Source organism: Toxoplasma gondii (genome assembly GCF_000006565.2).
Source record: "Toxoplasma gondii ME49 unplaced genomic scaffold asmbl.25, whole genome shotgun sequence".
Lineage (NCBI taxonomy): Eukaryota > Apicomplexa > Conoidasida > Eucoccidiorida > Sarcocystidae > Toxoplasma > Toxoplasma gondii.
This window is the reverse complement of record NW_017382943.1, coordinates 1-13,473: the sequence shown is the minus strand read 5'-3', so window position 1 is coordinate 13,473 and position 13,473 is coordinate 1. Positions and strand designations below refer to the sequence as shown.

Here is a 13,473-nt window from a genome sequence, read left to right as displayed (position 1 = left end):
ATGTGTGTTCTGTTGTTTGTAGTCGCTGCTGACATCGTAAAGCCAGCCGTGTTGTCTGATGAGCTTGGGTTGCGGATCACCTGTAATTCAGTTTAATTGTTGATGTTCACGGCAAACGGCGAGATACTTCATTGGTTCCCGTCACTCCGCGCATTTAACGTTACAACCGAAAGCAGGCTCTGGACGAAGGGTGTGGTCGGCCCGGGTTCCTTCGGCAATGTTTCCGCTGTTATTATGTGCGATGCGGGTTAACGCCGCCAATACCAAGGATCGTTGTTGTCTTCATCCACAAAAACGACTACACCCAATTCGGTCGTCCTCACTGTCTTTCGCCGCTGATACCTCTGGACTTGGCTAAGCAAATAAGTGAACTCACATGTCTCGCAAGTTATTGTTTTCCCTCAAATCCGAAACATCGCGTCAGCCGAGTAACCATGTCCAACAGTTCGTATGCGACTAGTGTCGAGGACCTATATATCGTATCGTTGGAGCGCCAGGCAACGTTAGCGCTTGAAGATGAAGAACAGTCTGCTCTCTCCCGTTGGTTTCTTCGTTGTTGTCGCTGTACTTATAGGATGCTGCCCGCCAGGTCGGTGTTTGGCTCATTATGGCAGCAGCTCTATTAATGAATCACAATGGACTGACAGGGAAACACAAATGTTGGCTGCTGCTGTAAAGCCCCATGCCGGGTATACCGACAGTGGTCCTCGGACGTCCAGCCGGGAGATGAATGACACTGGATCGTGGGCCACGGAACGATCAGGGGCATTGCCGCGATTCCGCACTACAGGGGAGCAGTTGTCGGAAGGGGCGTCAGTGCGTGAGGACCTTGCGCCGGGGATCAGAGGAGTTCTGACAAAGAAAGGAGCGAGAGCGAGGACGACAAAACGCCACGAGCTCGTCTCTGTGACGTCGGAAGAACATTACTGGAACCAAGGGATTGCCGACCACAAGGGACAGACCGCGCCTCCTGTTGCAGCTTCAAGCAGTTTCATGCAAAGCCCCTCTTCGCTTGCCACGCCTGTGGTCCTGAACGCTCCTGTTGACTTCCATGGACAGGGCGATATCACTGCTGCTGTGAGGAGTCGACCTCTTGTCACGGCAGGCTTGTCGCGGCATCAGATTGAAGCCAAAAATGAGTTCGACAGAAGATTTGCTGAAGGCTTTCAACTGACTGCTGAATCTATTTTCACCGGAGAAACCTGAGATTTGGCAGGACCGGCGCGGTTCCTGGGAATTGGGTCAACGGCAATTGTGTATAGTTTGAATAAGGTGCAAGCGGACACAGCAAGTGCGCCAGAACGGGTGGCGGCCAAGATAAGCGTCAGGAATCTAAATTCTCTAAGAGACGCTTCTGCGTCTGAGAGACAACAGGTGCTAGATCAGACTCCAGAACGCTTTGTCTCAAGCGAAGGCGCAGTGAGGAACCTTCTGCCAGGCGTGACACCAGAAACGGCTCTGGAACACGGAATTCTGCTACCGCTGGATATTTGCCGCGTTACTAACTTGCCGTCCGGTTTTCGTGCTGGCCCGGACTACAAGATGTTTCCCCGTGTCGCTTTATTCCCTGTCCCCACTTGCGATCTTTTTCTTGTCGGTAGGAGCCGTCTATCACGTGCTGCGAAGTTGCATCTTACGCGACAGCTGGTGGTGTCTGTTGCGTGGCTGCATCGTCACGGCGTCGCTCACAATGACTTGAAGCTTGAGAATGTCTTTCCCAGTGAAGAAGGGAAGGCTGTCATTGGCGATTTGGGTTTCGGAGTGCAAATTGGAACGTCGGCGAGACTGAAATACACAGCGGCCTATTTAGACCCTCATGCTGCGGAGGAATGCCTTAATAATCAAGTAGAAACAGTTGCAAATGAAGGGACAGGTGCGTGGGCACTGGGAACTCTCGTCTTTGTGATATGGTGTAGATCCTACCCAGTCGTTTCGCGTGAGCAAGCCTGCCTTTCCACTCGTGATTTGCGGGACCGCCTGGTGACAATGGCAAAGACAACTAAACCCACGCCATCATCTCACCACTGCCAGGAACTCCCCTCTCCGGTGAAAGACCTAATAGCCGGATTTCTACAGTGGAGCCGTGAAGCGCGACGTCTCCCAGGTGATGATGTTGACGAATTCCTTGCTGCTACCTTGCTGCTACAGTCTCAGAAGCAGCGACCTCCTCAGCGAGTGTGTGACACGGATAATTGCCACATTCAGATCACGGCGACAGTGATCCCAAAAACGAACCATTGGTTCACCATTCTGACAACCGGCAAGTCGGGCCGCCCAATCGACTTTCTCATCTACGAAATCGGCAGAGGACTTACTGGCATCCGTGGCCAGGAGTGACTTGCAGAGTTGTGGTCTGCGAGGCCTCTATCCCTCCGATGATCACAGTAGTCCGTGACTGATATGGTACCATCCAGTAGACAAGATGGCAGCCGAAAAAGTGGAATTGCTTTTAGAAATGCAGTCTAAACCAGAAGCCCAAGGGCTGGGAGTGTTTGTGCTTTAAGACTCCCTTGTCGCGTAGTTAGTTCACTGTTTTTTCCTGCCAAACATTTTGAAAAAATCCCTGGGAAGACGACGGGGTCGTCTGCACCTTCTCAATGATTTGGATTCACCGAGGAAATCTGTATCTCATGGCTCTGTGCAGGATGAGAATCGTCGCATTGATCACCCCAGCGAATCTTCCGCTGGAGGTAGCTCTGAGTAAGAAATGATCGACGTTTTAATTACAAACAGGCCAGGGTCCGTGGATAAACGGGACGGCAGACACGCGTGGATAACCACTGAGGGAGAAAAGTTCCCGGGGTGTCAAATTCAGTGCTCTGCCTTGGGCATTGAAACTAACCCACAGTACAACCCTGTACTATTTAAGTCGGTTGGTCAGCTTTAAGTAATATATTCTATACTGACCGCTCTAGAATAGTGATATTTTCTTGCTACGTGGCGAGAGGTGCGCCTAACACTTGTTTATATGCGCTCACTCTAATATGTAGTTTATTTGCGAGCTGGAAGACAGAATCGTTAACGCGTCCGCACTGTCATGGCTTTAGACGGCAATCTGTTGATTTATGGACCTAACTAAAAGTGATGGGAGACAGATCAGTAGGGGAAAGTGTGTAAGTAGATAGCTGGGTATATTTGCCGGTCTTCTCGCTAACTGGGTAGCCTGCTGCCCAGCTCTCGAGTCGTTGCTCTAGCCGTCTCAGGTAGTCGTGTTCGAGATCCTGGTGGCTGCGTCCCACTTTCGATTCCATACGTTAACTAGGCTTCCTATGTCCATTTCGAGCAGACCTCCAGTCTTTTCGTTCTTAGTCCTAGACATAGCAGATGAAGAACCCTTGCAGAAGACAACCCGGAACACCCTCCGCACATAATCAACGCTTAAAGAAAGATGCACGAGATGCTGACGACGGTTCGTTCAACAACCTGCCGTGCAGAAGTCCAGCACACCTGATGAGCATCCGTGTTTTTCGAAAACAAACGGCCTTGCCGGGCACCCCCTAGTAGAGCTGAGCGTGACCTTCAAACCGGGGGGACCTGTTCATTGATAGAAATCCCCATATTTATCGTAGCCTCTTCCGCCCTTTGCACGGAAGGAGAGCTTCGCATCGCATGCGTCTCGAGCAGCTAGCTCCAAGGCACTGTCTTCAGGGCCCTGCCGTCCAGCGGCAGACGAGCTTACCCACAATCCAGTCGTGGCCAAGATAATCAGCGCATATCCCATCAGCAGATAGGCTGCATACGCCCCTCCGCGTATCGCCACAGATAGAACGAACCTGAAAAGCGGTTTCAAAATGCCCTCTTCTTCGTCATCGTCTTCAGACAAGATGTCCTCTACCTCGTCGCACATGTAGTGTTCGTCACTGCCACTCTATCCTTTCTCCGCCGCATCTCCCGCTCCTTCCCAGGGTTGCGTCGAGCCAGACTGGGGCTGGGGAGAAGGTGGCCAGTCCGATTCGAACTCCTGTTCGCGAGGCCGCGCCTCTGTCTTACCCTGGAAAGCAATGACGTCGTTCTCTCCGAAGAAGGAGAAGAAATCGTTGTCCTCCTCCAACAGGAGCGTCGGTTCTTCCTCCATGCAATCTCGCCCCCCGCCGCCCCTCTCGTGCACCCACGCGCGTCGTGCAAGACAGCGAGAACCGCTTCCTCCTTGAAAGTCGCCTTGTTCACTTGAGTGGTAGGCAAGACAGTCGCCGACACCACTTGAGTCACGAGTTGGCACAGCAAGAGGCGACTCCGCCAGGTCGACGAGACGCAGCGGCCTGTCCCCGAAGCTACTCTCTCCTGTCTCTTCGCCCTCCGCCAGTCTGCCCCCTGGCGCATACAGCCTTTCCTCTCGCCGTGTCCTCGTCGCGCCTGTTCTCTCGGGACGTCTCCGGGGCAGCGGCGACACTTCGGCAAGAGCGCGGTCTCTTCCAGGGACAGCTTCGTCCTTGTCTGCCGGCCCCACCGCATCTGTCTCTCCTCGGTGCGGTGCTCCAGTGCCGGCTTCGAGAGCGACGCGACCGCTGTTCTCGACTTTGCGAGATCGTTCTCTCCCTTGCTGCGAGGCACAGTCCGTCTCTGTTGGAAACTTTTCGTCGTCGCAGGAGGGACGAGAGTGTCCCAGGCGCGAGTGTACCCACCACTTTGTTGGCCACGGGGAGATCGCGACTGGCCGCTGCTCTTCTTGGCTGCAGCGCAGGCCGCGAGAGGCTGCATGTCGCGAATCGAGAACACATCTCGACTTTGACTCAAGGACACGGAGCAAGATTCGCCCTCACCCGACTCCCGCCTCGCGAGTGCACTCAACTGGGTGCCCCAGGGCCGAGCGTCCGCAGCCCCGAGACGCCGGTGGGCGTACTTCAAGCACGCCCAGGCACCACGGTTCAGTTTAACTTCCTGCCGATATCTGGGATTCCCCTCAAGGTCGCCCTGTCTCGTTTGTCGAGAGAAGATGATTGCTGTAATGTCTCTCATTGCACCCTTGGCCAGGCTGGCGAACTCATCGTTCCTTTCCTCTGTCGCTGCAGCCCGGGCGCGTCCGAGCCAGCTGTCTCGGAGCTGTGAAAACACTACAACTCTCTCTTCGCTTGGCGCGAGCGCTGCCACTCGACTCACCATCCAGCCGCCGCCCTCGCAGGCTTCGCTCTCTTCTTCTCTCGCTCTTGCCGCCCCGTCCTCACGTGCCTTCTCCTCACTGCGACTTCCTTGACTACGAAGCGTCAAACACAGGTCGCCACCTAGGTGTGCCTGGTATAGTTCGGTCGAGTATCAATGGGGCGCAATTGGCGGCATAGGCCTCAAAACTGTTCTCCAGATTTCTCTGAAAAAACGAGAGCGGTCGACGCAGATGTTTTCTTCACAGAACTCGTCTGTGTTTTGTTCAGCTGCAAGAGCAGACCGGCGGCTGTGGAAACGGCAGGCAATCCCGGCTTCCAATGTCCGACTCGCTCTGCTGTAACGCGGTAACCCTGGTGAAGGTGAGCCTCTGTTTTAAACAAGGGGGCCAGGCTTCATCGCGCTCTTTGGCCATGCTGCTGCATACAAGGAGTGTTCGGGGTTAGCGTATTTTTCCAATTTATCGGGAGAAACCACCAGTCTCGAACCGCATCAATACTCAGCGGCTCCTCGACCGGAGAGACACACCCATGCTGGGGGGCGCATTTTGCCGGAACATGTGTTACCAAACATGAGGCTTATGAAATTCATTGGCCAGGAATACGCGGAGGTCATGATCTGAATAGTAGGGGAAAACACCAACGCCCTCCTTCCCCCCCCTCCGCTGATATCCAATGACGCACCTGCCGAGACCGCTTACATCATACTGATCCTCTCCGCGACGCAGTGTCTAGAGATCTGTCGCTTTCTGCGGAGCCGTATCATCCAGTTAAAGAGGACAGCAACGCAGGGAGTCGAGATAGACGAAAACAACCGGCAGTGGTGGTAAGTCATATCATGGAAGCACACAGTATTCCATCACTGGTCCTCGAACATGGCATCATACGCAACGAACACACAAGACAGATAGCCATTCTCAAAAATCCTGTACAACCAATGGGGTGTTGATCCTGATCGACCGAGTTCTCGCTACGGCAACAGCCCTAACGTAACTGTTGTGCCGGACAGTTGCTAGTTTGCCATCTGGAAAGTTGCGGCTGTGTCCGTTTGCGACTGGAATTACCAGTCACACCTCATACCCAGTGCGCTTCAAGATTATTCACCTCGTCGCGACTCCGCCAGCACCAGTTCAATCACCGACTCACCCCGCTCCCTACACGAACGATGGAGTCATAGACGTGTGGACTAGTGGCAGCAGCTTCTTACGTTCCCCGTCCATTTTTGGCGATAGTGACCAGTGGCCCGTAAATGGCTAGCCGGCACTCACGAGGCACCGTCATTTAAATACTTGCACGGAGACACATAGTTGCATATCTTGGTTCAAATGCCATATGCGCAGAGTGCACGCAGCTACCGACGGGGCAAAGCCAGTCTTGTCATCTCCGTTTGGCTGCAGGCTGAGTCGGGATAGAGAGAAAACGTTGAAACACGGGGCTGGGTGCAAGAAATTTAATCCGCCCCTGTTTCTCGTATACTGTCATGTGTCATCCAAAACTAGGCTTTTGACAAAGGGAGTGGATCGAGACGTGATTCTCCACCTCCGTTTCTCTGATGTTCGGCCCATCCCTGAGACCGACGCCTGAAACACGAGTGCATGGAAAAAGATGGATATTTGCCTTCTCGTGCGTTTGATGTGGGCGAAGTTTACTAAATGACAACTTTTGTGCGGATGCTTCGGTGTGTGCTTCCGTTCACTCAATAACTCAGAATCACTTCAGCCTGAATACCGCGTGTCACCCCTGCTGTGCAACCATGGGCGGGGGCCCGGTGCGGTTACACGGCGAGGCAATGATGTTACATGACGAGGTCCTGGTGGTTAAAATTGAGAAAGAGAGGACTGTGTCATTAGCTGCGGGATGAGAGCACCATGAAGCGTCTTATCCCGGGTGTTGAACCGAACGAACTGCTCGACCAGGGTCTTGTCGTTCCACAGGATGATGATCGTATTTCCAATATACCCGGGTGGTTTCCTGCAGGCAGCGGATAATTCATCCTCCCCGTTGTTGCATCCATTGGCACACGCCGCATGGCATCCTCACGTTTTGGCCAAACTTGTACATTACCCGCCACTTGGTGCAGATCGTTTCATTGCTGCATGACCAAGGCGTTGTTCACAATGACTTGAAACCTGAAAATATCCTGCTCAGCGCAGAAGGCACGGCTGCAACCGGGTATTTTGGCTGGCGAGCGCTATCGGAGTTAAATCGAGAGTAAAAGGCACTGATATATACATGTTTACATGGACGCAAGAATCGCAGCAGCAAGCATTGGTCGACGAGAAATCGTCATGCTTACACAGAAGGATGCATGAGCATTATGAAATCTTCTCTTTAAGGTTGTGGCGTCAAACGTATCCATTCAGATTAGATTCCGTCTCCGCCGCGACGGCGCAAGAGGTGAAGCAGTTCACCATTACGTGTGCACAGAAGACTACGCCGCAACCCGACATCCACTCGTGCACAGAAGACTACGCCGCAACCCGACATCCACTCGTGCACAGGAGTCCCCGTTGAGGTCCGGAAAATCTTCACGGGATTTTTACATAGGTTCGTCGAAGATCGACGTCTCCCCGGTGAGGTTGCAGAGGAGTTCCTTGCCGCTACACACGCTGGTGGTATCGAGGGGCCTGATCAGTAAGTAGTAGCGGATAGTACGAATGCGTGTTGTCCGTCTCAGGGTCTGTGATACAGTTCCCTGACGCTGAAGGAGTTGGCTTCACCAATTCAACAACCAAGAAGTCGGGGCCTCTCACTGGACACCACAGGCTGCTCAGAAGACAGCGCAGATGATGGTGTTTTTGTCAGGTATTGCTTGCAGAGTTGCCTTCTGCGACTGAAAAAGCTCTCAAATGAGCAGGATGTGATTAGTAGATCTGGGTCCATCCTTTGTGCATGGTGGCTGAGAGGAGGTGCGAGACTTCTGGAATACCGTGAACACTAAGGGTCAGAGTGCTGGGAACGTTATTTCTCTGGGAAGCGTGTGTCATGGATAAAGTTCATTGTTTTCTTGCCAACAGTATCAAGGAATCTCCTGCGACGTTTGCTACGTGGTGCTGGACTCGTAAACGGGTCGGTTTTGTTTGCATGAAACTGCGTCGCTGTGCTGTGTCCGATACGCATGTTCGGATCAAGCAATAAGGCACTCTACCCAGCGAGCTGTGTGTGAACGACACATCTGGTACTTTTTTTACCACCAAGCAGGCCATGGGTCGTGAAGACCTGTATCGACACGCACGCGTACGTGGACAAACGCTGCTGCATAAGTAATTCAGAGTAGTCACGGCTCGAGAGGGAAGCAACGTTTACTTTCAGAAGTGACTACTAGTGGAACACAGACAGCAAGAAAGATACGGATTAGTATACAGGTGGACAAACCCCGAGGTGTTTCCGCATGTTGGCAAGATTGCGGTGCGTGCGAGGTCTGAATCCGAGTATAAACACCACCTCCCCGCTATCCCCCAGTGTTATCAGGAGCCGCACCAGCCGAGACAGGTTACACCATGCTGGGTCCCACGACACAGACAGATCGGTGACTTTCTGTGGCACATCGACATCAAGCAAAGAATGACAGCGACGAAAGATGTCATGAGAAAAGACAACAGCAGCTGGCAGCGGGGGTCATTCATTTCGTTGGCATACACAGTGTCACCTTCTTTGCCGTCGAACATGGCGTCGTCCGCAGGCGACGCTGCAGAACGGTAACGCTTGTAAAGAAACTTGTACTAGAAATTGTGTGGAGAACTTGCTCAACCTGTTCCTCGCCACGGATAGTCTCCCCCCGTAGCCGTTGTGTAGGAGAGTTTACAGTTTGCCATTAGGAAGGCTGCAGGTGTACGTTTCGTCTCGAATTGTCAGCCCCCCAGCGCATGCCTCGTCTGCTTGTAGATGAATCACCATCTCACAGCTTCTTTAGCATAGGCACATATCCAATACTTTCCTAACGCTAATGGTTGAGTCGTCGAAGAGCGGAAGAATGTTCTCAACGTGGTGCGCTCCCCTTCCATTTTTCTATCGGTAGTGACCCGTCCCCTGCAGCTGGCTAGTTGGCACTCGCGAATCACAGCCAGCAGAGCCCGTGCACAGAGTCACTCAGAGTCGCGTGTATTGCTCAGCCCACCAACCCGTGGACGTGTTAAACAGGACAAGGCAAGAATCATAAAAAATTCTTTTCGGAGAACGTCCGCAAGCACTGATTCTCCATAGGGGGACAGCCCTTGACGGGCATTATTGTACGTTTTCCTCAGTCACCGCCGACGGCGTAAAGCCAGTCTCTCAATTTACGCTTGGGCGCTGGCAAGACCAGGATTGAGACCTCTCGTTAAGGTTCCCTAGGGCGAGAGATCTCATTGGCTTCTGATTCGTTGAGATTTTACCGTGGCAACGGAAATCAGGCTTTAAACGAAAGGTGCGTATTGTCCCGGGTTTCTCAGCCACTGTTGCCTCTAATGTGTGATGCATGATCCCGACTTCAAAGTACCCTTGAACGTCGTTGTGTCCATCTACAGACGTGGCTCGATCAAATGCGTTCCTGTTTCTAGTCTCCTGCCAATAACCCTTCCAGGCTGTACGAGTGAAAAACACGCATACCTCGCAGCTTACTTCCTCCCCAAATTCCTTAATATCACATCAGCCGAGTAGCCACCCGCCGCCGCTCGAATGCAACTACCAGCGGGGAGCTATATCCTGTTTGGATGGAGCGTCAGGCAACGTGGTTGTACGAAGATGAAAAATACTCTGTTGTCACCTGTTGGTTTCTTTACCGCTCTCGCTGTACTTATAGAATGCCACCTGTGTGACCGGTGTGTTGCTCATCATGGCAGCAGCACTGATGGATCAGGCTTACGGCCCCCTCAAGAGGTCGACTCGGCACCACGAACGCCGTCGATCGCTGTTAAAGAGCTTGCCACGTTTCCTGGAGATGACATTCAGACGTCATCTCAAGAATTGCCCGGCTATGAACTTTGGACCAGGGAACAATCAGGGGCATCTGTGCGTGTTGGGTTTCCGCAGAACGCCGAAAGTTTTCTGACACAAAGAGAAGCGAGAGACGAAATCGCGAATGCTCACGAGCTCGTCGCTGTAACTCCAGAAGGCGATGCGTGGAATCACAGTGGTGTTGTCCCCGAGGAGCAGACTGTCACGCCTGCTTCAGGTAGCTTCATTCAGAGGCAAGCCGCGCATGCACCGCCTTCGACTCGATTGACGCCCGTGGACCGCCGTGGCAGGTCACACACAGTGTCAGCTGTCAGACGGCGGGTGACCGTGGAAGACGTTATGCGACCGGACCAATCGGCAGCCATGCATGCAGTGTTGTCAGCATTTGGAGGAGGCCTGGTTCTGAAGGCTAAGAACAAATGGGGTAGAACACGTTACACGCTACAGGGACCCGCAACATTCTTAGGAATGGGAGCCGAGGGCATTGTTGTACGTCTAAATCAGGTGAAAAGCGACCGGGAAAGATCGGTGACACCGGTGGCAGTCAAGCTGTGCCTCATTCGTGCAGCAGTGTTCTCGGGGCTGACATGGTGGAGAAAACGAAGGACCAGAACAGAACTAATGAAACTGTTTCTGTCGAACGAGAATTCTGTGAAGCGTGCTCTACCAGATTTGGACCCGGCCGAAATGCTAGAGCACGGTCTCGTCGTTCCACATCATGCTGAGCTTGTTTCCGGTATGCCCACGTGGTTTGCCGCGGGCGACTCATTTTTTGTATTACCCGTTGTTTCTGTGTCTCCTCTTTTTACTTGCGACCTCGAAACGGTCGTGCAAAACCCGTTGACCTTTTGGGCGAAGATGTACATTACCCGCCAGTTGCTAAAGAGTATTGCGTGGATGCATCAAAAAGGCATTTCTCATAATGACTTGAAGCTTGAGAATGTCCTGCTCAGTGCAGACGGAAGGGTTGCCATCGGCGATTTTGGTTTTTCAAGCCCCTTCGGGGCTTCGTTGCCCATCAGGGGCACTCATCTATACATGGACCCCGACAGCTCAGAAGCATTTTTTGAACAACGAGAGAACGAAATCACTCCCCACAGAGATGCATGGGCGACTGGAGTCCTTCTTTTCTATCTGTGGTGTGGCGTGTTTCCATTCGGGTTACAGAATGTCGCTAACGCGAGTCCGCCACAGGTGATGAGGGTCACAGTCATGCATGCAAGGACTACCAGGCCGCCGCCCAACTTCCGGCTGTGTCGGCGCATCCCGCGTGAGGTTCGGAACCTCGTTACCGGATTTCTGCAGTGGAACGAGGAAGCTCGGCGTCTTCCCAGCGATGTTGCCGACGCGTTCCTTGCCGCTACGGACGACGGTGGTAGAGAGGCGCGTCGGATAAGAACGCATCAATTTTGAGATCAGCGCCGGCTGAATGCATGCCTAAGAGTTGGAGCTCCCAGGCATGGCGGAAGTGTCTCCACCAGACAAGCAACGAGCAAGATGGTGTCGCACACTAGACATCGTCGGCTGCGAAGGCGACAGTGCAAATGGCGGGCTTGCGTGGCCGTGTGTGGAATGCAGAGATGTGCTCTGCACCTGATGAACATGATTGTCCGTACTCCATATCGCGTGCTGATTGTACCATTCGATGTGCATGGCGAGTGAGGGAAAGTGGGACGCTTCTGGAAATACTGTGAACAGCAGGAAACAGAGCGGTGGGGACGCCTAGACACCGACACATGAGCTTTTATGCTTTTACAGATGTGCCTCACAAAATCAGTTTTATTGCCTTCTTTTGGAGGAATCCCGTGGGGCATGGGCATCGTCATGTTCACGGTGTAAAAGGTTGACTTCACCTGTAAGTGTGCGCGGCTGTGCTCAGTGAGAAATGAAGATGCTCGCGTGAAACTCTATGGCAGTCCACCTAATGAGGCGTCTCTTGCAGTAACGCTTATAGGCCGACAATTCAAGCAGGCAATGGACCAAGTAGACACGGCTCGTCAGACGTACGTAGATAACTGCTGAAGGAGAAGTAACCCATGATTGTCATCGCTCGAGAGAAAATAGTGGTTGTACGTTTATGTGACTGCTTGTGGCAGAACCCACAAGGGAATGCAGAAATGAATACGCAGGTCAAATTGATGATACATTTATCTGCCTCCTGACCTCTTATACAGCTACCCTGTCAGCTCAAGGACACTTCTCTAGTCTCCTGCCGACTGGCGTGTTCAGGAAGTTCACTAACGTTAGGCGGACGTGCTGCAACCATTCAATTGTTTGTCTCGCGCGTTCCCCTCTTCCGTTCTCGCCTCCCTGCCACTGCGTTCTTTCGTGTGACGCACACTTTGTCGATTACAATGCATCACTCACAAGGGCCCGCCACAATGCCGCAGTCGCAGTGCTGCGTTCTGTGTATGAAAAATACAGGGAATGGCGTAGAACATGAGCCAGTTTCTTCATATTTTTCTGTAACAGCCAAAATCGGGGTAACTGAGGATCTGTGTCTCCTGTGACTTCTTCACGTATGATGTGTGTGCTTTGGGCGGTTGAGAGAGAAGGAACTGTGGAATCCGCAGGTGACGTAATCTCGAATCTTCAACGCCCTTTCCGTTTGTCGGGAAAACCAGGTGACGTCGGTGAAGCAGCCTCTGTGACAAGAGGAAGAGACTCTCTTTATGTTTGGAAATCGGAAGTGTTCCGGGCCAGCACTTTTTTCGCATTTGACTTGAGAAAATGCAGAGCACTTACACATCCATGCTGCTGGAGACGCTTCCCGTAGGAGCTGTTCTCAAGACACGATATTTGCATGAAATCCAACTGCTGGGGGACACTTGTTTTCTTGTTCTGAGTTTGTGGGAAACGCATCAGTGCAGGTGAGAACCCGAGACTGAATCAGGTTTCTTGCGCTAGACTTTCCCGCGACACAACAGATAATCTGCCCTTTAAAATTGTGCAATTAAATGCAACATGAATACCAGATTCACGCCCACTGAATAAGCTCCCATGAATAAGCAACTGCAATCCCCTCTGTCACTCTGCAGCATTGTGCCAAGAAGAAACGCTGCGCAAGACACCGGCAGAAACCACAAACCAGCGGGGGTGGTCACATGTGCTGGGCACATCAGGTGTTGACAAATTCCTCATCGAACCTGACGTGGTACGCAGGAAACGAGGTCAGCATGTGTGCAACAAATTGGGCATGGAACGCATACGTCTGGCTTCTCGTTAGAATTAGCCCCTCACTTAGCTGTTTTGTCGGAGAGCCGCCAGTTTGCCACCTGGAGTGGTGGCGCTCTGTCTGTCTGCTACTGGAATTACAAGCCCCGCCAAGCGAACCTAGTGCATTTCAAGATCGATCACAAGACGCCCCTCCGCCAAAACCAGCATAATCACAAGACATCACTTGCCCTATAATTAGGAGAGAGGTGTGTAGCTGATGGGCAAA

General features: G+C 52.6%; 4 protein-coding genes across 4 annotated transcripts; 3 read left to right on the top strand and 1 right to left on the bottom strand.

The window, feature by feature from the left end:
• Positions 1 to 726: 726 nt before the first annotated feature.
• TGME49_322130 (hypothetical protein) lies at positions 727 to 1,206 on the top strand (the record flags this gene model as incomplete). Its single annotated transcript, XM_002366714.1, has 1 exon — positions 727 to 1,206. The coding sequence occupies one exon, from the start codon at positions 727 to 729 to the stop codon at positions 1,204 to 1,206; it is 480 nt and encodes a 159-aa protein (XP_002366755.1).
• Positions 1,207 to 1,542: 336 nt separating this feature from the next.
• TGME49_322120 (hypothetical protein) lies at positions 1,543 to 2,337 on the top strand (the record flags this gene model as incomplete). The annotated part of the gene is made up of 1 exon (XM_018783043.1): positions 1,543 to 2,337. One exon carries the CDS (start codon positions 1,543 to 1,545, stop codon positions 2,335 to 2,337), a length of 795 nt encoding a protein of 264 aa, XP_018634759.1.
• Positions 2,338 to 3,773: 1,436 nt separating this feature from the next.
• On the bottom strand, positions 3,774 to 5,031 carry TGME49_322110 (hypothetical protein). Its single transcript, XM_018783042.1, has 2 exons — positions 4,761 to 5,031; positions 3,774 to 4,692 (listed from the first exon to the last, which is right to left on the bottom strand). The coding sequence occupies exons 1-2, from the start codon at positions 4,954 to 4,956 to the stop codon at positions 3,869 to 3,871; spliced, it is 1,020 nt and encodes a 339-aa protein (XP_018634758.1). The 5' UTR covers positions 4,957 to 5,031; the 3' UTR covers positions 3,774 to 3,868.
• A 4,787-nt stretch (positions 5,032 to 9,818) lies between these two features.
• Positions 9,819 to 11,444, top strand: TGME49_322100 (myosin-light-chain kinase; the record flags this gene model as incomplete). The annotated part of the gene is made up of 1 exon (XM_018783041.1): positions 9,819 to 11,444. The coding sequence occupies one exon, from the start codon at positions 9,819 to 9,821 to the stop codon at positions 11,442 to 11,444; it is 1,626 nt and encodes a 541-aa protein (XP_018634757.1).
• Between the last annotated feature and the right edge of the window lie 2,029 nt (positions 11,445 to 13,473).

What these genes read in the sequence shown, in the direction of transcription:
- TGME49_322110 (XM_018783042.1), bottom strand. Translation starts at nt 4,956, where the DNA reads ATGAGAGACATTACAGCAATCATCTTCTCTCGACAAACGAGACAGGGC. An exon ending in ACTCGCGAGGCGGGAGTCGG is followed by an intron (nt 4,693 to 4,760) that starts GTGAGGGCGAAT and finishes CGCGACATGCAG; the next exon opens with CCTCTCGCGGCCTGCGCTGC.